Source organism: Harpia harpyja, chromosome 13, assembly GCF_026419915.1.
Source record: "Harpia harpyja isolate bHarHar1 chromosome 13, bHarHar1 primary haplotype, whole genome shotgun sequence".
In the NCBI taxonomy this organism is placed as follows: domain Eukaryota; kingdom Metazoa; phylum Chordata; class Aves; order Accipitriformes; family Accipitridae; genus Harpia; species Harpia harpyja.
In genome coordinates, this window is record NC_068952.1 from 39,008,049 (window position 1) to 39,029,356 (window position 21,308).

The window sequence follows — 21,308 nt, forward strand, 5'->3', positions numbered from 1 at the left end:
GTGGGAGTGAGAGAAAAGCACTGCCAGAATTGATTAGAGCAGGGCTCCCATCACAGCCAGAAGACAGAGCAGGATTACTGAACCTCTGACTGGAGCCCTTGAAATCCAGCCTGAGCCTCTGGTTTGGCAGAGCTTCCCCTTTGCTTATTGCCTTAGCCACAGTTACAATGCAATGGGCTTGGTCAGGTCCAGGTTTCTCACGTTGGGGTGAAGGGGTTAGGACATGCATCCAGCGGCAGTAACGCTTTGCGGGGCGAAGCTGTGAGAGCAGAAAGACACCTGTGAATAGGAACAGTGGAAGCCACTAATCAGGCCCAGGAGAGGGAAAGGGAAAGACTTAGATTGTCAGCAGACAAGGGGAGCTTTTTCCTGAAAGAAAAGAAAGGGAAGGAGAACAGAAGCACAGTCCGATGTGCTGTGCTATGTTTTTTCCTTTAGAAGGTCTTGGAGCACTTTGCAAAGTCCAGATCTGAGGTTTCTCCCTCAGGGAATTGCTGGCAGCAGCCTCCTGCCACTTCATAGCTTGAATGTCCACAAGTCTGTGGAGCACAACACCTGTATGTAGTATTTAGCAGTAAGAGAGCATGAGGTACACAACGGCAAGCGTGGCAGTTTATTTTCTCCCCTAGAATAGCTCCTTCCTGGAAAATTGCTAGGAAGGCAAAGGAGAAGGGAAACACACGCTACAAACTCCAAAGAAAGGAAAACCAGTAGAGGCAGTCTCTGCATCTGGAAGTGGTTGCTGTATATCCTGGGGCACATGGATAGCAAGTGACTGCATGTGTGTGTGTGTACAAATACCCCGGGGGTGCATGTAGCATGCCCATGCTACGCTTTGTGCTTATTAGTGGATGGTAACTGTGCAATGTGTGCGTGTGTGTCTGTATTTAGGTACATTGGTGTTGTGCTGACGGGGATGTGTGTGTGTATCTTTTCAATACGCACATCTCCTTGTGTCCGTAGGATCTCTGCATTTCTTGCTGTCACCGCTCCCTTTTGCTGAAATTCAGGAGATGGCAGTGACCCAATCCATACTTCAGTTCCCTGGCTAATCTAGTGTTGTCTCGATCTCTGTGACACCCCAAAGTAAAGCAAGCTGTTGTGAATGAATGCCCCCTGAGTGATAGGTAGGCAGTCCCAACATGCACGCTGACATCAGAAGGGCGATGTGACTGCAGATCTATATTTCCTCTGCTTTTACCGTTTGAGCTGAGCTATCGCTTCTCTGGCTGCATGTGTTTTCTGACTGCTGGTGTCTGATGTCCTGCATCATCTCTGAAAGGTGCATGCTGAGCATGGGGAGCAGAAGGGCAGTACCTCTGAAACACTCAAGCCTCAGCACATTCTCCAAGGCCCTGGCCCCAGCATTCAGAGGGTCAGGAGGGAACTGCGACCCCTCTCCTCTGTGGCAGGTTTTACCTGTGAAATGCCAGGCTCCTGGGCATGTCTGTGGGGCTGCTTTTTCTCTGCCGTTCCCGAGGTGGTACCTGCAGCTCTGACCCACTCCCTGCACTTTGGCAGCAGTCATCCGCTTTCCGGAGGCGGCTTGGTATTAAATATCCTGTCTGACACAATAATGGAGAGAAAATGAACAAATTCCATTAGCGGCTGGCGATCCCTTCAGGGTCTGTGTTGGAGCGAGGAGGGAGCCTGTATTTTTAGATAGAATGCAATGTAACTTACTGGCGCTCTCAAAGCTGGGGAGTAGATAACCAAGGAGGGAGAGAGGGGACACCAGGCTCAGGTTTCAGCTGAAGTGCTGGACTATGGCAGCGCGAAAGGGCAGGTCCGGTCCAGACGTGGCTGTGAGTATACAATGCACTTCTCCGTCGTGCCCACAGAGACCTCCGCTTTGCTTTTCTGCTTGCTTTCTGCCTGTAGTCTCTGCTGCTGGGCGTGCTGGGGCTTTGGCAGCCCCTTCGCTGCTGGAGCCTGTAGAGTTTTACCATTTTAATCTTCGCAGCTCCATGTGCGTCCCATGGGTGGGAGAGCCTGGCTGAGCTGTGCTTTGACTTTCCGAGGGGTTTGCTGGCGAAGGTCTGTGCTGTGGCTGGCATGCCGGCAGCATAGCTGAGGTGCTGCCCTGTCATTGATCCCGGCCTGAGATGCAGAGGCTTCTAGCAGGGTCTGGAGTTGGAAAAGCTCTTCGCGTTCAACCTGTTGCCTGAAGCTGTCGGTGTTTCCTTGCTAGACCCCAGGCAGCGCGCAGGGCTCAGAGCACAAGCGTGCACTTCTAAGCACAGTGCTGGCGCTGCCTTCTGCCTTTTACAGTAGATCATCCTGTACGAGCGGAGCGCGGAGGTGCCACGTTGTGTCTCCTCTGTGCTCACAGCCCTCCACAAAGCCGACAGCTCTGCTGCGAATCTGGGGGCTCTTTCCAGATGGGCAGGGCTCTCCTCTGAGGTGGTAGCAAGCGGAGCCAAGCTGGCACAGGAGGTCAGGCGACCAGCACGTGTTCCCCCCCGTACGCGGAGGCTGCGCACCGGTACAGGGCATGGTGCTGCTGCCCTCCACCGCGTGTCCCTCTGACCCCGTGGGCTGCCCCAGAAGGGGGCCATGGCACCCGGCCGCTGCTGCAGGAGCCTGGGCTGAGGTCTGCAGGGCATGCCCGGCACAGCGGGGGCCAGGACACCCTCCTGTCTGCGGGCCTTCCTTCTGCAGGGGGTAGCAGGGCGGTGGGTCCAGGCCATGGCTACGTTTCTCTGGGGTGGAAGGGTCGGGCAGAAAGGATGGGCTGGGGGAGACAGATGGAAGAGAGCAGAAGGCAGCTGAGTCGTGCTGCTCCAAAGTCCGACGGCTGAGGCGGCAAAGAGAAGGGAAGAGAGGAGCCCTGAACCCACGCGGTGCGTCATCCTGCCTAGGTCTGCCTCCAGTGCCGTCCTCTGTGGCCATGCTGCTTCCAGCTCCTGTCCAGGAGCTTCCTAATCCCGGGTGCTGCTCCGCAGCCAGGCTGTGGGCACTACAGGATGGCCTGGGACGGCAGGCTGTAGGCTCTCCTAGCGCTGGAGGTCCCTCAGTGGGTCCCAATGTGAGTGGTGCAGGAGGGGTTCTGATTTTCTACTGGAGCTGAAGGCAGAGGAGCGTGTCCTGCACCCTTGCCATGGATGTCTCACGGCTTTTTGCTGCAGACACCCCTTTGGGCTGGACCTAGCAGGCAGGCACCGGCTCATAGTCACTGGTCCAAGGTCCCAGCCTCACAGAGCCACAGCACTGCCTTTTTCCACCCTGTTGTTCTCCAGCTTCTGGTGAGCCATCCCATGGTCTTCATTCGCTGCCGCCCACTGCTAAATAGTCTCGCTCGGAGTATTGCTGTGCCTTGCCCGGGCTGGCTGTGTTTTAGCGGTGCAGGGAGGCACTGCCTTGTGCTCAGCCAGGGTCATTGTCCCTGGTGCCGGCCCTCAAACTCACCGCCGCGGCTACCCAGCGGGTTCTGGAGGGCAGCAGGGTGGGCTCACCACCGCCGCAGTCCAGGCCTCGTCCATCGCTGCAGTCTCTCAGCCAGGACACGGAGGCGTTTCCTCGGCCAAGGGAGGCCGCCATCGTGGCAGGAGTCCCCTTAGAGCTTCCTCCCTGCCCTGCCCACGGCGCTGGGACCTCGCGTGGCTCTCCTGCCCCGTCATCTGGATGCTCTTCACTCTGAGTCCGAGTCCCAGCCCTCCTTCTCCCTGTCTGGTTTGGGGCACCTCGGTCCGTCCCAGCCGTGGCACCTCGACCTGCCCAGTCTCTGCCTTTTCTGCCTGGTCCCTGCCGTCATGTTCTCTGCGACCGAGTGAAGAGCTGGCCCTGTGCTGGTGATAGGGGAGAACAGGGGGGACACCGAGTCTCATGCTTTTTCTTTTCTTCCCCCAAGGCCGATGCTGCAACCAGTTTCTTGAGAGCTGCAAGATCCGGGAATCTGGACAAAGCCTTGGATCACCTCAGGAATGGGGTAGATATTAACACCTGTAACCAGGTAGGTGAAACCCACAGGGCTTCTGGTCCCATCTGGAGTTCACGTGAAAATGTGCCACGCGGTGGCTCCCCCAGGCCCAGTGACAGTCACTGCTCCCCTTCCTTACGCTGATCCCATCGGATGGAGGCAGGGACGTTCCCAACGGCCGCTCGCTTGCTCTGCTGTGCGTAGCTGATCGGGAGCGCCTGCCCCGATGCCACAGTCCTGCCTGCCGTGGAGCAGAGTCTAAGTGGGCTGGTAGAAGAAGTTTAAAAACTTGGTGGCAGAGGCTGCCTGTCCTGACCCCACTCCCCTGCCCTGCCTGATGTGCCTGGCTCCTGGTGAAGCCTGGAGGGTGAGACAGAAGAGCTGCTGTGTTAGGTGGAGCGCGGCGGCAGCTTTGCCGTGCGGAGGTGATCTCCTGGGGGTGATCTGCTCTGCGGAGGCATTGTGCAGCTTCCAGGCACGTATCTCCAGAGCTGTGGTGTGCCCGGCTGAGGGGTAGGTGCACATCACCCTGGCAGAGCATTGGAGCCATGACTGCCAGCGCGGTGGGGGGATCCCTGGGGTGCGGAGTCGAGAGTCCTGGCAGACCCCATCCTCCTCTCAGCTTCATCATCCCCTGCCAGGCTGCAGGCAACCCACAGCCCCCTGTCCCTGCCTGTGCCAGGCAGCTGGCACAGGAGCTCCGAACCAGAATTGAGCTCAGGGGTGAGGCCACGCAAGGCAGGCTGCAGCACGAGAGCGGTCCCTTGCTGGGAAGGCTTCCACAGCTGAGCTGGGTGGAAACGGGTCCTATGCTGGGGAGAAAAATGGCTGACCAGAAGGCAGATCTGGACCAGTTGTCTTTGGGGCAGGGAGGGCAGTAATAGCTATAAAGACCTGGGGAGCCTGGCAGTACTGGCTGGAGCATGGCAAAGGGCGTTAACAGGTGAGCAGAGAGGGAGATCTGAGGCTCCTTTAGGGTGACAAGCAACTGGGACAGCTGGAAGGGGCTCAGCTGCTTATCAGAGGGCAGAGCAGGTAGCTGTGAAGAGTGTAGCACAGTGGCTGGGACGTTGCAGGAATCACTCTTGGGGATATTCCCCTTGCCTGCAATGCTCAGGCTTTCCGATTCCCAGAAGCTGCAGCTTAACACAAGCAGGGGATGTTTGCAAAATGCCAGTCTTGGGGGCTTGGGAGGTGTTGGGCAGGTGGAGCCCCTCCTAGCACAGAGCAGAGACAGGTCTGCCCCAGGAAAGGAGAGCTGCAGGCACAGAGGAATTGTTTGCACATAATCAATGGAACATTTCATATCTGTGTAGCTGCCAAATGCAAGTGGCTTAGCCTGAATTGGAGTAGGTGCTGTAGGGAGAGACTCAGGGGGCTTGGGCTGAGCAGGGGGGACAGAGAGGCTGCGCTGTCGGCTGCTTTCCAGAGCAGTAGTGATGCTGGGGAGGCTGACTCAGCAGGTAGCACGAATGTGTATTCACCTGGTTCAGTATCAAGTCCCCAAACCAAGCGTAGTTCAGACCTACTGATTTGTGCACTGCAGTGGCCAGCGCAGTTACTGCAGACGTGTTCCCCCAGGAAATGTCACCATCTCGTTTTCTTTTCTGACTGATGGAACCGTGCAGGGATGCTGGGCTTCTGCAGGCCCCTGGGGCACACTGCAGCTTGCGTTCTCCTCTCTGGGACACTAGATGAGGTTTGGGGAAAGCTCAGGAGATGCTTGTTTTGTTTATCGCTGTTTTATCTGGATTATTAGTTCATAATCAGCATCTGGATACTCTCAAAGATTTCTATCCTGGGGCTGTGTGGGAGCACATGGGATTTAGATCAGAGGGGTCTTGTAGGGAGAAAAGGTAGAAAATTTTCAGTTTCAGAGTCCTTTGAAGATGAGCTTTCCATGGGGTCCTGTTGGTGGGTTAGAGGCTCTGACCCCGTAACCATTTTGGAGATGTACAGGGTTTGAAAAGAGGAGAGGCCATGTGACACAGTCTTAGCACTGGGCTGCAGGACTTGGCTTGCGCTCAGCGCTGAGCAGATCGCGTGCTTGCACCTGGCAGGATATTCCAAGTCGCTGTGCTTAGTTTCAGAATTTGGCCCAGTCATTAAACCCAACTGCTGCTCCCTTAGTCTTTCTTGGGGGAGTAGAAGCCCCTGTAATTGAGCCACAGCAGCTGGCCAGTTGCTGGAAGCAGTCACACTGCTCCTGCTTCCAAATGCGTAGCTACAAATGAGCAGAGACAAATGGGTGTTTAATGCACCCACTGCTCCCTTCCAGACCTCTGGGAAAGCAAGTCACAAGGAGCAGGGAGGTCCTGCTGCTGAAGTCTGTGCCGTTCTCCTCTCCAGAAAGGGCTGGGGATGCTGCCACGTGTGGCATGTTCGTGTATGCCCTGTGTGTGCAGAGGCTGGGGCAAAGCCTAGCAGGGAAAATCATCTTACTTTGCCTGTTCACAAGTGGCTTGGAGAATTCCCTCCTGCCAGTTTCTGTGGGTGTCTGGAGGAGAGGGGCAAAAGTAGGTGGGGGCTGTGTTTGGCCACGCTGGCCCACGCCTTCTGAGATGGGAGACTCCACAAGCGGAGCGCACCACGGATGTTCCCTCATTGCCGATGAGAAGCCTAAAAGCAGAGGGAGGATTTCTACGTCTGCTGCTCCTGTACCGCTCTAGTGCAGAGGAATATGTGGTTCTGGAGAGGGCTCTGCAAAGAATTAAACAGGGAGACCCAGCCACAAGCTAAAGACAATGGCTTTGAACTTCTTCCTCACCCAGAGAGACGGGTCAGTCACCAGCTGTCTCCACTGACCGGCTGCGAGTCCTGTTTCCAGGCAGATTTCTGGTGCTGGTGAGGGGATTTAACACCTTGATGGGGAGCACGTGGCTACAACAGTATGAGGCACTTCTTTCTGTGACGTCTTTGCACTGGTTCCTGCCATCTCCCTGAGGTTAGATGGCACTTTGGGGTTTCCTTCTGAGGAATATCAGACCTGTGGGAAAGGTCCAACCTCACATGTCCTGTATAGAATAAAGAGGGATGTATGTGGTCAGACCTATCCCACAGGCCCTGTATTCTTACTCGAGTGCAGAGACCTTGACATGCCATCTGATCGTCATCCCGCCGACTTCATCCCCTTCATTGCTGCCATCTGCATCAGTGTCTTCATCGTCCACCTCTCTCGTGTTTCGAATTCCTGCATGCTCCCATCTCATCCATGAGGAGCTGGAGGCCTGAGGATGAGTGCACCTTGCTGCCAGGACCCTCACCAGCAGGGAATAGTGCTGTGCTAGCACAGGGGTGCCAGGAGATAGTCTCTGTTGGGATGGCCAGTCCCAGTCCTGATGGCCAGTCCAGGGCAGGGTCCTGCTTTGGTACAGGCTAAGTGCCAAGTCCCACCTCTTGTGTTTTCCTGTAGGGCTGGGTTTGTCGCATTGACAGCCAGCAACTAGGATTTCTGGGAAGCTTTTGCGGCACTTAGGGAGGGGAATACGGCACCTTTCAATTTAAGCACATCCTGTGGCGGTTCTGGGTCAGATGAGCTGTCAAGCCAAAGCAAATATGCAAAACAGCCTGTGTTGTTCCTGGAGCAGAAATATCGATGGGCCGCTGGGAAACAATCTTCTGCAAACATTGCACTTATTGCTGTAAGGCCAGATGTCGTGGTTTAACCCCAGCCAGCAAGTAAGCACCACACAGCCGCTCACTCGCTTCCCCACTACCCCATGGGATGGGGGAGAGAATCGGAAGGAAAAAGGTAAAACTCATGCGTTGAGATAAGAACAGTTTAATAGAACAGAAAGGAAGAAAATAATAATGATAATAACAACAATAATAAAATCAAAATTCTACTAAAAGGATTGGAATATACAAACCAATTGATGCACAAAGCAATTGCTCACCACTCGCCAACCAATCACCAGTTAGTTCCCGAGCAGCGATCCTCCCAGGCCAGCTCCCCCCAGTTTATATACTGGGCATGACATCACATGGTATGGAATATCCCTTTGGCCAGTTTGGGCCAGCTGTCCTGGCTGTGTCCCCTCCCAACTTCTTGTGCCCCTCCAGCCTTCTTGCTGGCTGGGCAAGAGGAGCTGAAAAATCCTTGACTTAGTCTAAACACTACTTAGCAACAACTGACAGCATCAGTGTGTTATCGACATTCTTCTCATACTGAATCCATAACACTATACCAACTCCTAGAAAGAAAATTAACTCTGTCCCAGCCAAAACCAGGACACCAGAGAATAATGATCCCTCACAGGTTTTCAGCATTCAAAAGGTTATTTATGAATCCCTTGCATAAAAGGCCTTATGTGCTGGGGAGAGCAACCAAGCATCTGTGGTCTTGCACTCCAGGCATGTGTTGCGTGAGCGTAACTGAGAAAAAGAGTGTGTGTGTGGCCACATATCCAACTTGTGAGCTCACGAAGGTAAGGGTGTCAGTGACCCTCTGTATGGAGTTGTGTACATGTGTCTTAGTCAAAGAAGCTGGGCTTGACCGAGGCAATGAGCTCAGTGTAGCCAAGCCTGGTTGGAGAGCGTTTCCTTTTGGTGGCTCCGTTCTGTGGCTGTTGCAGCATTCCCACTTCATTTTCCCTTGGAGGCAGGTCTTTTGTGCTTGAGGCTCTAGGGGACTTTGGAGTTGGTGTGCTGAGGAAGCCTGTGGATTTTTAGGTTTTTGCTCTTTGTGCTGTAATTGGAGTTAAGCAAAAGAATCTGTGGCTCTTTGACTATGATCCTGGATAGCCGGTGCTTTGAGGGAGAGGGATTGGAAAACCTTTTTCCAGTATGGTAACACTCTTGGAGCTGTTCTAAGTTTAATTGGAGTCTTGAGAGCTGGAACTGGAGCCTCCCTGGGCATTTTCTGCTCCCCTACCTATATTCAGGTGGGGATGAAGCAGTTCTGTGAAGTGACCTTCCAGTACTCTACAGAAGCCGAAACAGATGGTTGGGAGGTGGAGTACTTGGGCAGGACTGTGTGCTCCCGGGGAGCTGGTGTCTCTCTGCCATGTGACAGCTTTGCGTAGGGGGGAATAAACATAGTGCGTCCACCTGGGAGAAGTGAGGGACAAGGGAAGATTGCCTTATGGGGAAAAAGTGACATCTGAAATTGCCCGCAAGTATTTAGCCTCTTTGCCGGCAAATATCGCAGCCCTTTCGTTCACATCTGGGAAGTGGAAGAGGGTGTCAGAAATAATGGAGCAGAAGCCGCCTTAGCAGCCTCTAGGGTGTTGACTGGCCTGACACCTCCTTCTGACAGCCCAAGGTTGCTAAAAGGGCACTGGCCAGCCCTTTGCTCCTAGTGCTCAGGTTCCACGTGTAGGAAAAAGGCGAGGTAAACTGGGGCACATGCAGAGCTGTTCCTGAGAAGTCACTTCAGCTGTTTGGGAGCTTCCTGGAACTGGTATTGCTTAGCAGTGGCACAGCCAACGCTTTCTCCACACCCTTTGCTGCAGCTGAACTCTGAGGGAGAAAAGCCAACCCTCTGCTGAGCATGGGCTGCAGGATGGGGCTGTTGGTAGGCAGTCTGCAAAGCCAGGAAGAAGCCAGCTGCTGGACTGGAAGCTCCTGAACTGTTGTGAATTAAATTTGGCTGCTGCTTGATAAAATCATTGTCCCAGGAAGACCTTCTCGCTGCACTTCTGTCTGTGTTAAAGTTTAAGGTTTGTCTGCGCACTTACACAGCAGCTCTGGTGTATCCTCACTCTGGGCCATACACAAAGCTCAGCTCAGTGCTTTAGGTTGGAAAAGCCTGACTGCAGGCAGCAAATCGCAGGGAGGGGCACCCCAAGGAAAGTCACCTGAGCAAAGACAGGAGTTGTCATCAGGGATGTCATGAGAAGGGAGGATTGAAACAGTGCCCGTGGCACCAAACGCACACACGCTGCGCTGCGGTGCCACCCATCCGAAGGAAATTGTCTATGGGTGCTGCGTGTTTTGCTGATGGAGAAACCTCCAGCATTAGTCAGCAACTCAGCATTCAGCTGCGTGTAGTTGCCCTGGCACCGTGGAGGTAACCATGGCTGTCGTGCTGGATGCCAGCGCAGGGCTCGAGGGCAAGGCAACGGCTCCTGCTCCCACCAGCCTGGACCTTCTCCAGCACGGGCCAAGTGCCCGCAGTCGTGGCTGCACAGGAGCTCAGAGTAGGGGGTTCTCTGGAGGCCCCCAGCCCCAGCAGGTGACTAATGCCCCTCTCCCACCTTTGCTCCCTCCAGAATGGGCTGAACGCCTTGCACCTGGCCTCCAAGGAGGGCCACGTGAAAATGGTGGTGGAGCTGCTGCACAAGGAGATCGTTTTGGAGACAACGACCAAGGTGAGGACAAGGGAGTCTGGTCACATTAGTCATGACTCGGCACCCTGCCATTGCTGCCAGACGCACCAGCAGTAGTTGAGCAGTGAATCATGCTGTTTGCTTTCAGTCCCTGGAAAGGCTGTGCTGGTGGCTGGGCTGGGGCTTGGGGACCAGGCTCTGATTTCAGCACAGCCAAAGCCATGCTGGGCGCCTCCAGGTGGGTGGGACGTTCCTCTCCACCCATGCCTCTCTCCCCTGGGGGCCAAGGGGGCCACTGTTGAGCTCAAGAGGGGAGTAACAGAAGTCACAACGTGTGCTAGTGCTGTCTTCACTCACATCTCCTCCCAGCGCTGGCTGCCAGCTCAGGTCAGCCCTCGCTGCCCCAGGGCAGCGCCTGCATGCTGCAACACTGCGATGGCCTTGGTACCGTTGTTGCAAGCCTAGAGAGCTCTGGTGCTCCGTAAATAATGTACCGCTCTCTCCTTGCATCACCATGGCGGGGTGTGGTTCTTGCTGGGTGACAAGCGAGAAAACGGCGCAAGCAAGCAGGGCTGACAAATGAGCAGCCTCCAGCACCATCTGAAGGGCTGTGAGAGCAGGAGGGAGCCTGGCTTGCCACCTCCCCAGTGCTCTGGCAGGGCTTGGGGCGCAGAGCAGAGTCTGGCGTTCTGCCACACCACCCAAAGGCACAAGTCGGAAGAGCCTGTGTCTGCATTTTCCAGCCTGCTTATCATCCCTTAGCTCTGCTGGGATGCCTTGGCTACCAGGGTGCACACTGCAGTTTTGCCTGAAGACTGCCAGCTCAGCTCCCCCATCCTCCCCCCGCCTCATCTCTCGGTGCTGGAGATACACAGAGCCTGACAATGCATACAGCTTTTGCTGCCAGTAACTTCATGGGAAAGATGAAATCACTGTCTTCCCTGGCCAGCAAATGGGAAGGGTAGCTGCCTGGTCTACGGCAGGGATGGGGCATGGAGCAAGGGCTGCACGGCCCCACAGGCTTCCCCTGGCCAGCTGCTGTGTTTGCATGTGTGTTAGCACATGTCAGGCCCATCTTTCCCCAGCATCCCGGGCTGCTCCAGCCCCTGAATGCTGCCCCGTGGTGTCTTTCAGAAAGGAAACACAGCCCTGCACATTGCTGCCCTGGCTGGACAACAGGACGTGGTCCGGGAACTGGTGAACTACGGGGCCAACGTCAATGCGCAGTCACAGGTAGAGGGATTTGGGCTGGGGTGGGAAAAGCACCCAGCATGCATGATGGTGGTGTCCTCATGGTGGGAACTGTGCCCGGTACGGACACTTCAGCAGCCCTTTATAGTTTCTCTCTAGTCCCGTTCAGGGCCAAGGACTGCTCTGCCAGAAAGAAGACGAGTGTGCGAGTGGTGGGGAGGGAGTCTTGAGGGATATGGGGAGACCAGCATGATCTCTCTGCTGAGGGAGTCCATGGCAGCACACACAAACACGTCAAACTCATCCTGGGAGGACTCATGGCCAGTGCTTCCCTGGCACAGCCGTGAGGTCTCCAGCAACCCCTGCAGCTCTGCACACTGTGCTTCCTTCGTTCTCTCTTTCTTGGGCCTGGTGGGGCTGCAAGCTCTTCAACTTTTGCCTGATGGGAGAAACGTTCCTGAAGCAAGGGAGCGTAGTGGTAGTGAGTGGAAGGCAGTGTCTCCTGGGTTGACTGTTGTGAGGCATCCCCTGGTTCTTTCTGGATGTGGGGAGCCTTGGGCTCCAGCTCTCTATGATTGCCTCACTGTTGCCAGTTTTTCCCTTCTTCCCACCCACACCATGTATGCTTTTGCCCCAGTTCAGTGAGCTGGGGGTGTGGGTGTAGGTCTGCAAGAAGCTCGAGCAAGAGTTGTGTTGATGTGCATGGCCCTGTGTTTGCAGAAAGGCTTCACGCCCCTCTACATGGCAGCACAGGAAAACCACCTGGAAGTTGTCAAGTTCTTGCTGGAAAATGGAGCCAACCAGAATGTAGCCACAGAGGTGAGATCCTTGAGGAGGACCCTAGGGCCCCGCTTGTTGGGGCTGCCGTTGGATGTGCCAGGTGCTGCCACGGCTCCTCGGTTCTCCCCCTCTCACCTACCTCTCCTTGGCAGGACGGCTTCACTCCACTAGCTGTGGCTCTGCAGCAAGGGCACGAGAACGTGGTTGCTCACCTTATCAACTATGGGACAAAGGGTAAGGTCCGCCTGCCCGCCCTGCACATTGCAGCCCGCAACGATGACACTCGCACAGCTGCTGTGCTGCTGCAGAATGACCCCAATGCTGACGTCCTCTCCAAGGTGTGTGGCTTTCCCATCCTGTCTCTGGGAGCTTTCCCACGTCCCCAGGGAGAACAGCAGCTTGGTATGCTGTATTTATCCATCCTTTCAGCAGGGAGCATGTGTCTGGCTGGGCTGATCCCTCCTTCTTTCCCCTAGACTGGATTTACCCCCTTGCACATTGCAGCCCACTACGAGAATCTCAGTGTGGCCCAATTACTGCTGAACCGTGGAGCCAGTGTCAACTTCACACCCCAGGTGAGTGCAAAGTGGGAAGACTGCTGGGACTGGTACTGCTCCAGCACCAGAGGAGGATGCTGTGCCTCCTTTCCACGTAGGTGCAGCCACAGCTGCCAGGGTACACTGGTGAGGTGGGACCACGCAGAAGGTAGCACACTGGTGCATGTCTGGGGAGTTGCCATTAATAATCAGCGTGGGCCTTTTCTACTATGTCTCCCCTCTGTCGGATGCAGCCATGCATCCCTGGAAGCTCTTGGGACCTTCTGTCCAGGCTGCGGGAAAGCTGGTGCTCTCGCTGCAAGGCAGAGCTTATAGCCCCTGCAGTTGGTGTGCCTCTTCCAGTCCCGTGGGTGCAGCCAAATCCATGAGCCGGCGCTTTCCTGCAAGATCTGCTTAGCTTCTGTCCACAGCCCTTTAGCTGCAGGCAGGAGCAGGTGCTCACCCTCTCTCCCAGCCCCGTGAAACAAGCCGTTCCCCTGCGCTGTCCATGGGCAGGGATTTAGCTCTCCCCTGTCCTTTGTTTGCCCCATGCCTCCTTGCAGCCCCACGGGGGAAAGAGAAGGGGTTGCTCCCTCTAACAGACTGCCGTTCCTTCTGTCAGAATGGGATCACTCCCCTGCACATAGCCTCCCGCCGGGGCAACATCATCATGGTACGGCTGCTGCTGGACCGTGGGGCCCAGATAGAGACAAGGACCAAGGTGAGCCCACTTCTGAATCACCAGCAAGTACGCGGGCCATCTCCCTCCCCAAGCTCCTTGCATCCAGGGAGCACTGCCATGCTGGACTGCCCAGTGCATACCCTGTGAACGTCTCGCTGGGTGTGTGAGGGAAGGTCTCTGGTGCACTAAGGGGATGGACCAGGTTTTTTGCTGGTGCATGTAGAGGTGAGAGGAGGCTGAGTGGCTACAGTGGGTATGCCCTGGAGGCTGAGGGCAGGCTCGCTTTTGCCTTATTTTGCAAACGAGTCCAAAGTCCCTGTTACCCTCCTGCCCTTCCTTGCCCATGCTGAGCCCTTGAACCCTTCTCTTTCCCCAGGATGAGCTGACCCCTCTCCACTGTGCAGCTCGCAATGGACATGTGCGAATTGCAGAGATCCTGCTGGACCATGGGGCTCCCATTCAAGCCAAAACCAAGGTACCCACGGGATTCTGTGGGATTGTGCTTGGTGTCAGGTCCCAGGGCAGCACAAGGGGGGGGGTAACAAGCTGTGCACAGTTGCTGGATGCCACCCGTGGCTGGGCTGGGGCTGAGTTTTGGCCTGCCAAGGGATGAGGAGCTTCCTGACCTCCTCCTTGGCCCTTGCTGAAGCCCTTTGCCTTTTGCCTGAGGGCTTCAAAGGGACCAGCCCTGAGAAGGGGACAGCCTGGGGACAGCCTGCCCCATGGCAGCAGCTCTTCAGGCCCTGCCCTCTGCTCAGCATTGCTCCCCCGTCAGTCTCGGTGAGGGATTTCGGGGCTCCTTTCTGGTAGCACCCTGGGGAACATGCCATCTCTTCTGCCCCGGAGCTGTGGCCGGGGGAGCGAGGCAGGGGCTGGGTGGGATGCCTGGTCCCCCCTCCCAGCCCAGCCCTGAGGCCTCGCTCCGCGGTCGCAGAACGGCTTGTCGCCGATCCACATGGCAGCGCAGGGCGACCACCTGGACTGCGTGCGCCTGCTCCTGCAGTACAGCGCCGAGATCGACGACATCACCCTGGACCACCTAACGCCGCTGCACGTGGCCGCGCACTGCGGGCACCACCGGGTGGCCAAGCTGCTGGTGGAGAAGGGGGCCAAGCCCAACTCCCGAGCCCTGGTGAGCGAGGAGGGGGCAGGCAGGGCTGGGGCAGGGGAGAGGGAGAGCCTTCTTGCAAATGGCCGTCCATCTTTCCGTCTGCAGAATGGCTTCACACCCCTCCATATCGCCTGCAAGAAGAACCACATCCGGGTGATGGAGCTGCTGCTGAAGACGGGTGCCTCCATCGATGCCGTCACAGAGGTAGGTGGGCTGCAGCCCAGCCCCGGCTCTCCTGCTGGTGCCTGTGCAGAGCGGGCAGCGCTGCAGGGGACGATGGCCCTGGCGCTTCTGCTGGCCCCCGGGCACTTTCTTCATTGTGGCTTAGAGCTCTTTGCAGCTCCGTTGAGCCTGGCAGCATCTCCCCGCAGCCTGCTCCCTACAGGGCAGGGGGGCTGCAGGGGGGGCAGCAGCTCTCCGTCTTCCCCTCAGCTCAGCTGCCAGGCTGCTGGGGCTGGGCTGTGGACCCAAAGTTTGCCTCTGTGCTGGAGCATTGCCCCAGGGAGGGGGACAAGGGGGGCAAGGAGGAGATGTTGGCAAGGCCCTCAGCCCCCATCTTGGCTCCTGGCCCCTTTCTCTCCGCAGTCCGGCCTGACCCCCCTGCATGTGGCCGCCTTCATGGGGCACCTGCCCATCGTCAAGACCCTGCTGCAGCGCGGAGCCTCTCCGAATGTGTCCAATGTGGTGAGTCCCACCCTGGCTGGGGCTGTGGGAACTCAGCGTGGCGGGGTCCGGCAGGAGGTGGGGGTTCCCCGAATCCTGCTCTCTCTGCTCTCCCGAGCAAGCCCTGGTGCCCCCCGCTTTGTGCTGGCAGGAGGAACCGGTAGGGGCCCGAAAAGATTGTGGGCACTGCTCTCCTGTGCTCAGACCAGAGGAATGACTGCAGGAAGGCATACCCCCTCCTATGGCCTCACTGCTTTATCCTGTCCTTGGTGCAGAAAGTGGAGACGCCCCTGCACATGGCAGCCAGAGCTGGGCACACGGATGTGGCAAAGTACCTGCTGCAGAACAAAGCCAAAGCCAATGCCAAGGCCAAGGTAGGTACAGAGAACCTGTGTGATAGTCCAGCTCTGGGAACAGCCGGTGCTGGTTTCTTTGCTCTCGCCTGCCCAGAGCTCGGCCCGCCAGGGGCTGCGCAACAGCAGGACCAGGACCCCTTCGGCAAGGCAAGCAAGGGTCTGGTCCAAATCTGCCGAAACAGCTTCTCTGCCTCCCTTGCAGGATGACCAGACTCCTCTGCACTGTGCCGCACGCATCGGCCACACCGGCATGGTCAAACTCCTGCTGGAGAACAACGCCAACCCCAACCTGGCCACGACAGCGGGGCACACGCCCCTGCACATCACTGCCCGAGAGGGGCATGTGGACACGGCCCTGGCCCTGCTGGAGAAGGGGGCCTCACAGACCTGCATGACCAAGGTAGGCTGCTGTGGCCACCGCCGCCAAAGGAGTGACCTGGCTGGGCCAAAGGCTGGGCAGGCTGGTGGCACAGTGTCCCTGTCACAGGAGGGGCAGCCTCCTCCCTGTGGCACAGGACGCGCCAGTGCTCTCCTTCTCGTCCCTGTACACCCTGTGATGGGCTGCCTTTCTCCTCAGAAAGGATTTACCCCTCTCCACGTTGCAGCCAAGTACGGGAAGGTGGATGTGGCAGAGCTGCTGCTGGCACGTGACGCTCACCCCAATGCAGCAGGGAAGGTGAGTGCTGCTCCCGTGGCAGCGGGAGGAGTGGTGTGGTACGGGGAGAGGCTCCGTCTCACCTGTCTGTGCCCTCTCCCCCTCCCCAGAATGGCCTGACCCCGCTGCATGTGGCTGTGCACCACAACAACCTGGAGATCGTCAAGCTGCTGCTTCCTAAGGGGAGCTCCCCGCACAGCTCAGCCTGGGTAAGGCTGGACTGGGTGTCCCTGGGGATGTGGGGATGTGTCATGTGTCCAGCGCCTGTCAGCCTGGGGCCAGCATTGCCCCTCAACCCTGACACTGGGGGAACGTACAGGGGACCAGTCACCACCAGCCACTCTCCACACCTGCTGCTCACGCCTGTCCCTCGCACCAGTACGTGGGGCAGGCAGGGGTGCCGGGCAGTCGTCCTGTTCCAGCAGACAGGCTATGTCAGGGATAGTCCCTGCTGGCAGCGTTGTGGCTGTTGCTTGGGGACGTGTTTCCATGGCAAGCCCTGTGGAGCAGCGCTGCAGTCTAGCAGTTTGGGAAACCACACATGAATATTTGCATGCAGCTATGAAGCAGTGAGTCAGAAAACCCACGAGCTCGTGAGAGTCACCCCACTCTGCCTGAGCATGGGGAACATCTCCCCAAAGAGCAGACCAGCAGCCTCGGTTTCCACATTGTTTGCAGAAGCTGGATCCTCAGAACGGACAAGTGGCCGCTGGTGCCCGGCCCTCCCCATCTGGCATTCCCCTCTCCCCCTGCACAGGCTGCCGGCAGCCTTGCTGGGCAGGCATCGGGAGCGGCCGGTACCGGTGCCAATCCCGCGTTGGTCTGCGTCACTTGACAGCCTGCACGTCAGCCCGGGCAGAGGGTGTCTGCCAGCTGCTTTGCTCCTGCAGCGTGGCAGCAAAGGCGGTGCTCAAGGGCCTGCGGTCTCTGCCTGAATACTAATCCTGCATATTGTGAGTTTTGCTCCACACCTCAGGCAGATGCATTCTAGGAGGTGTCTGTCTGCCCTGGCCTCTCGCAGCTCCAGGTGGCTGAATACTGCTGTAGAAATTCACGTGTGGGAAACTCCAGGACAGGCGATACCAGTCAAACCTGAAGCGGGTGGTCTTTGAAACCCCTGCGCTGACTTGGCTGGAAGAGCAGGATTTGGCCTCAGCGTCAGGGCTAGTTGCTGTCAGGGAGATGGTTTGGGTGTGAGCGTGCATCCCTCAGCTCTGGAGGCGACTAGGAAGGGCAGGCCTGGCCTGGAGAGGCAAGGTGGCACCTTCTGTCCCTGCTGGTCTGCTTGGCAGGGGCTGAGCACTGCAATGAGCCTCTCTCTCTCTCTGCAGAATGGGTACACCCCCCTGCACATTGCTGCCAAGCAGAACCAGATGGAGGTGGCCAGCAGCTTGCTGCAGTACGGGGCTTCTGCAAATGCGGAGTCTGTGCAGGGAGTCACCCCCCTCCACCTGGCTTCCCAGGAGGGGCATGCGGACATGGTGGCACTGCTTTTCTCCAAACAAGCCAATGGTGACCTAGGAAACAAGGTAAGTTGTCCCGGCGCATCCCGCCAGGCTGGAGGCGAACACCCCAGCAGGGAGTAGCAGACAGGGTGGTAGTCCAGGCCCCAGTGCCTCCCTGCATTCAGGCAACAGCACAGTGTCGGTCAATTTGCCAGGTTGGAGACATGTCTTAGAGTCTCTGCTGGTATTGCTGCAGTGATGGCATCGCCACTGTGCTGAGACCTCCTTTGTTTGCAGAGTGGCCTGACTCCTCTCCATCTTGTGGCCCAAGAGGGGCATGTGCTGGTTGCTGATGTTCTGGTGAAACACAGAGTCACGGTGGATGCAACGACCAGGGTAAAGTAGTGCATTGGCCATGGCTGTGGTGAAAAACATGTGGGAGAACTACCTCTAGGCCTGCTCCAGGACCATTGCTTTTCTTTTTCTTTGTGCAAGAGTCTCCCCTCTTGTCTTACCTTCTTGTCTGTGTCTTGGGGACTCTTCGTCCTCTTCCCCCCTCTCCCTGGAGGGATGATTCTTGCCTGTTCGCACAGCTCACCCCTGTGCCCTCGGGCACAACGTGGTGTGGTCTGCAGCGTGCCCTCTGCCCTGGTCCTGGGCTCTCAGACAGCACCCGCACGCGTGCCCCATCCTTCATCCGCGGGGGCTTGCCCCATGGGATGAGCATGCCCAAGCCAGAAGGGCAGGAATCACCACGGAGGGCACTCTGAGACCCGATCTCATCTTTCAGATGGGCTATACCCCGCTGCATGTGGCCAGCCACTATGGGAACATCAAGCTGGTGAAGTTTTTGCTGCAGCACCAGGCTGATGTCAATGCCAAGACTAAGGTACAGAAACGTCCCGTGCTCCAAGGACCCTTCTGCCCTGGGCAACAGTATGCAGGTTGATGGAGAAGGCTTAGCCTCCCTCCCTGCTTCCACTGCTCACCTCCGCGTTGCTCCAAGCCCTCCTGTCTCCATGGCTGGAAGCTGCTGTAGTCTAGCTACAGCCCTGGGCAAGAGCTGGGATCTGCAGAGCCCTTTGCTTACCTGGGAAAGGAGGGAGCTGCCCTCGTGCTCCAGGCATGAAGCCCAGTGTGAGGCCCGGGGACATTTCTGGGGCAGCAGACTCCCAGAACTGATGGCAGCACCCTCTGTCCTCCTCCACAGCTGGGCTACACCCCTCTGCACCAAGCGGCACAGCAGGGCCACACGGACGTTGTGACACTGCTGCTGAAGCACGGTGCCTCTCCCAATGAGATCAGCACAGTGAGTATGGCGCTGACCCGCACCTCCTTGCCCCACGGCAAGCTCGGGCGCCCGCCCGGGTTTGCTTGTGGCTGTCGCGGACCCCCAGTCCTTCCTCCTTGCACAGAACGGCACCACTCCCCTGGCCATCGCAAAGCGGCTTGGCTACATTTCCGTCACGGACGTGCTCAAGATCGTCACAGAGGAAACGGACATCCCGGTGAGTCCCTGGGGACTGGGACCAGGACCCTGTGGAGGAGGGCTGGGGCTGGGAGAAGCCACGCAAAGGTCCGCCGAGCGCAGCTGGGCAGGGCCAGCACTGACAGCGGGGTGGCTAGCCCCGGCGTGGGGAAGGGGCCGCAGGTAGCTGCGCAGCGAAGGGCTGGCCTCCTCTGACTCCGCTCTACTCCCGCAGTCAGTCAGTGACAAGCACCGCATGAGCTTCCCGGAGACCGTAGACGAGATTCTGGACGTGTCAGAGGATGAAGGTGAGGGGCCAGAGCTGGGTCGCTCCATCCCAGATATCTGCTGGCTGGGCCAGCGTGGCAGGCAGCAGCCCTGGGGATGGGCACTGGTGTTCCTGCCGGCCAGGGTGGGGGAGCTGTGTGGCCCCACAGTGGTCTTGCAGAGAGGACGAGGGGAGCCCACCAGACTCCTGGGGTGGCACCTCCTGGCTCGGGTGCTTCCCCGCGCTATGCAGGAGGGATATGCCTGGACCACTCCACGGTCCCATGCCCCAGGGACAGTGTGCAGAGAGCCCTTGGGCGTGCAGAGCCCCCCACCGTGCCCTGCTCCGCGGGTAGTACCAGCTCCCAGCCCGGCTGCAGCTGGACTGCTCCTACTCCCTCCCACCGAGACCTCACCTTTGCCTCTTCTTACTTTGCAGGCACTGCTCATGTCACAGTAATGGGTATGAAATGTGTCCCCCTGCCCCAGCTCAATGGCCCATTTCACCCCATGGCCACTAACCATCCGCACGCCACATCCATCTGCTGAGCCTTGCTGCTGGGCTGGTGCTATCCAGCATTGGCCCTGCCATCCCGCCCTGCCCATCTGTGTCCGTGCTGCTTGCTGTGGTGTGAATGCATGAATGGGGCTGTCCCCCCGCTGCGGGGGATCCCTAGCTCCCTGTCGGCCCCAGGTCCTGTCCCCGGTAGGCAGAAGAGCCCGGTTCTGAGACAAACTCCGATGCCCCTCCACAACCGCCCCATGCCGTCCTGGCCAGGGCAGGGATGGACTTGAGTGCTCGAGGGTCTCTGTGCTGCTGCGGTCCCCTCCCCATCACTAGGGCTCTGTCCCTGCGTTGGGGGGTGCTGGACTCGCTCCCAGAGGGCACTGGCAAGAGCTGAACCCCGGTGAACTCCTTAGCAGGCATTAATCGGGCCAGCAGGCAACGCTGGCTGGGCTTGTGCCTCCAAGGGGGGTGCGCGGATGCACTCGGCAGCGTTAGGGCATCCTTCCCACGTCCCCAGCCCTGCCTACACTCCTGTCCCCAGCATCCGACGGCAGGGTGTCCCTGGCGGGCTCTGCTCTGTGCTTGATGCTGGAGGAAAGGGGTCAGCTAGCAGCCGAGGCTCCTGACAGCTACCACAGCTCCTGTCCCACCGACCCGCAGCACGGGGCTTGCCCCTGCCAGCGGACCCCGTCTGGCAGAGGGCAAAGCTGCCCCGTGGCTGGCTGAGACCCAGGGGACAAGTGTGTGTGGCCAGCAGTGGGAGCAGAGATGGGCCCTGGCTCCAGCCCTGAGGAGGGATGAGGGCAAGGGCTGGATGCCTGTGCTCCCTTGTCCCTCTGCCTCTGCATGCTGAGCCAGCTCTCGGTTTCAGAGGAGGAGCTGATCGCACCAACGCCCAGGACACCCGATCCCAGGGACCAGGACGGCAAGAGGGAGACGCTGGAGTTTATGACCACGACGACACTGGAGCAAACGTAAGAGGCACTGGATGGTGGGGAGGGAGTGGGTACAGGGCACGGGGCCAGCCCGGTGCTGGGCTGGGATGCCAGTGGGGCAGGGACAGCTCTGGGCAAGGAGTGGATCACTGAGCCCCCACCGGCTAGCATAGCAGGCAAAGCTCGTTGGTGGTGTTCCTGCACCAGGACATGAGTCCGCTGCTGAGTTTGCCTTCATCCAGCGGCCCCAGGACTCCCTGGGGACAGCCAGGGGCTGAGGGGCCCAGGCTTGCCACTTCAGTGGCTGTCACTGCCCTCTCCTACCAGGGCGGAGTCTCCAGCTGTCCCGCAGGTCCCCTGCGTCCCACCCGAGACTGTGGTGACCATAGCGGAGGAGACTGAGCAGGTAGGACCTGTGGAGACAGAATCTGAGCAAGTCAGCCGGCTGCATGCACCCTCAGTGTCCCCACAGGAGATGAGCATGAGACACAGCCTGCCACGGCCCCCCCAGGCACTTCCTACC

The 21,308-nt window shown here is 58.1% G+C and overlaps 1 protein-coding gene across 12 annotated transcripts in view; it reads left to right on the forward strand.

The window, feature by feature from the left end:
* ANK1 (ankyrin 1) overlaps positions 1-21,308 on the forward strand; it is a 69,896-nt gene that overhangs the window by 34,315 nt on the left and 14,273 nt on the right. For 6 of the 12 annotated variants that reach the window (XM_052806605.1, XM_052806610.1, XM_052806616.1 and 3 more), the window contains 24 exons: positions 3,851-3,952; positions 10,132-10,230; positions 11,323-11,421; positions 12,100-12,198; positions 12,312-12,497; positions 12,636-12,734; positions 13,318-13,416; positions 13,754-13,852; positions 14,312-14,509; positions 14,594-14,692; positions 15,074-15,172; positions 15,427-15,525; positions 15,710-15,907; positions 16,085-16,183; positions 16,273-16,371; positions 17,494-17,691; positions 17,905-18,003; positions 18,398-18,496; positions 18,818-18,916; positions 19,023-19,115; positions 19,311-19,383; positions 19,782-19,805; positions 20,722-20,824; positions 21,113-21,258. In XM_052806605.1, the coding sequence (XP_052662565.1) occupies positions 3,851-3,952; positions 10,132-10,230; positions 11,323-11,421; positions 12,100-12,198; positions 12,312-12,497; positions 12,636-12,734; positions 13,318-13,416; positions 13,754-13,852; positions 14,312-14,509; positions 14,594-14,692; positions 15,074-15,172; positions 15,427-15,525; positions 15,710-15,907; positions 16,085-16,183; positions 16,273-16,371; positions 17,494-17,691; positions 17,905-18,003; positions 18,398-18,496; positions 18,818-18,916; positions 19,023-19,115; positions 19,311-19,383; positions 19,782-19,805; positions 20,722-20,824; positions 21,113-21,258 (2,707 nt within the window). Of the gene's footprint in view, positions 1-1,610; positions 1,806-3,850; positions 3,953-4,408; positions 4,433-10,131; positions 10,231-11,322; positions 11,422-12,099; positions 12,199-12,311; positions 12,498-12,635; positions 12,735-13,317; positions 13,417-13,753; positions 13,853-14,311; positions 14,510-14,593; positions 14,693-15,073; positions 15,173-15,426; positions 15,526-15,709; positions 15,908-16,084; positions 16,184-16,272; positions 16,372-17,493; positions 17,692-17,904; positions 18,004-18,397; positions 18,497-18,817; positions 18,917-19,022; positions 19,116-19,310; positions 19,384-19,781; positions 19,806-20,721; positions 20,825-21,112; positions 21,259-21,308 lie in introns of those variants that run through there. The other 6 variants (XM_052806607.1, XM_052806618.1, XM_052806612.1 and 3 more) reach the window with 5 other exon arrangements.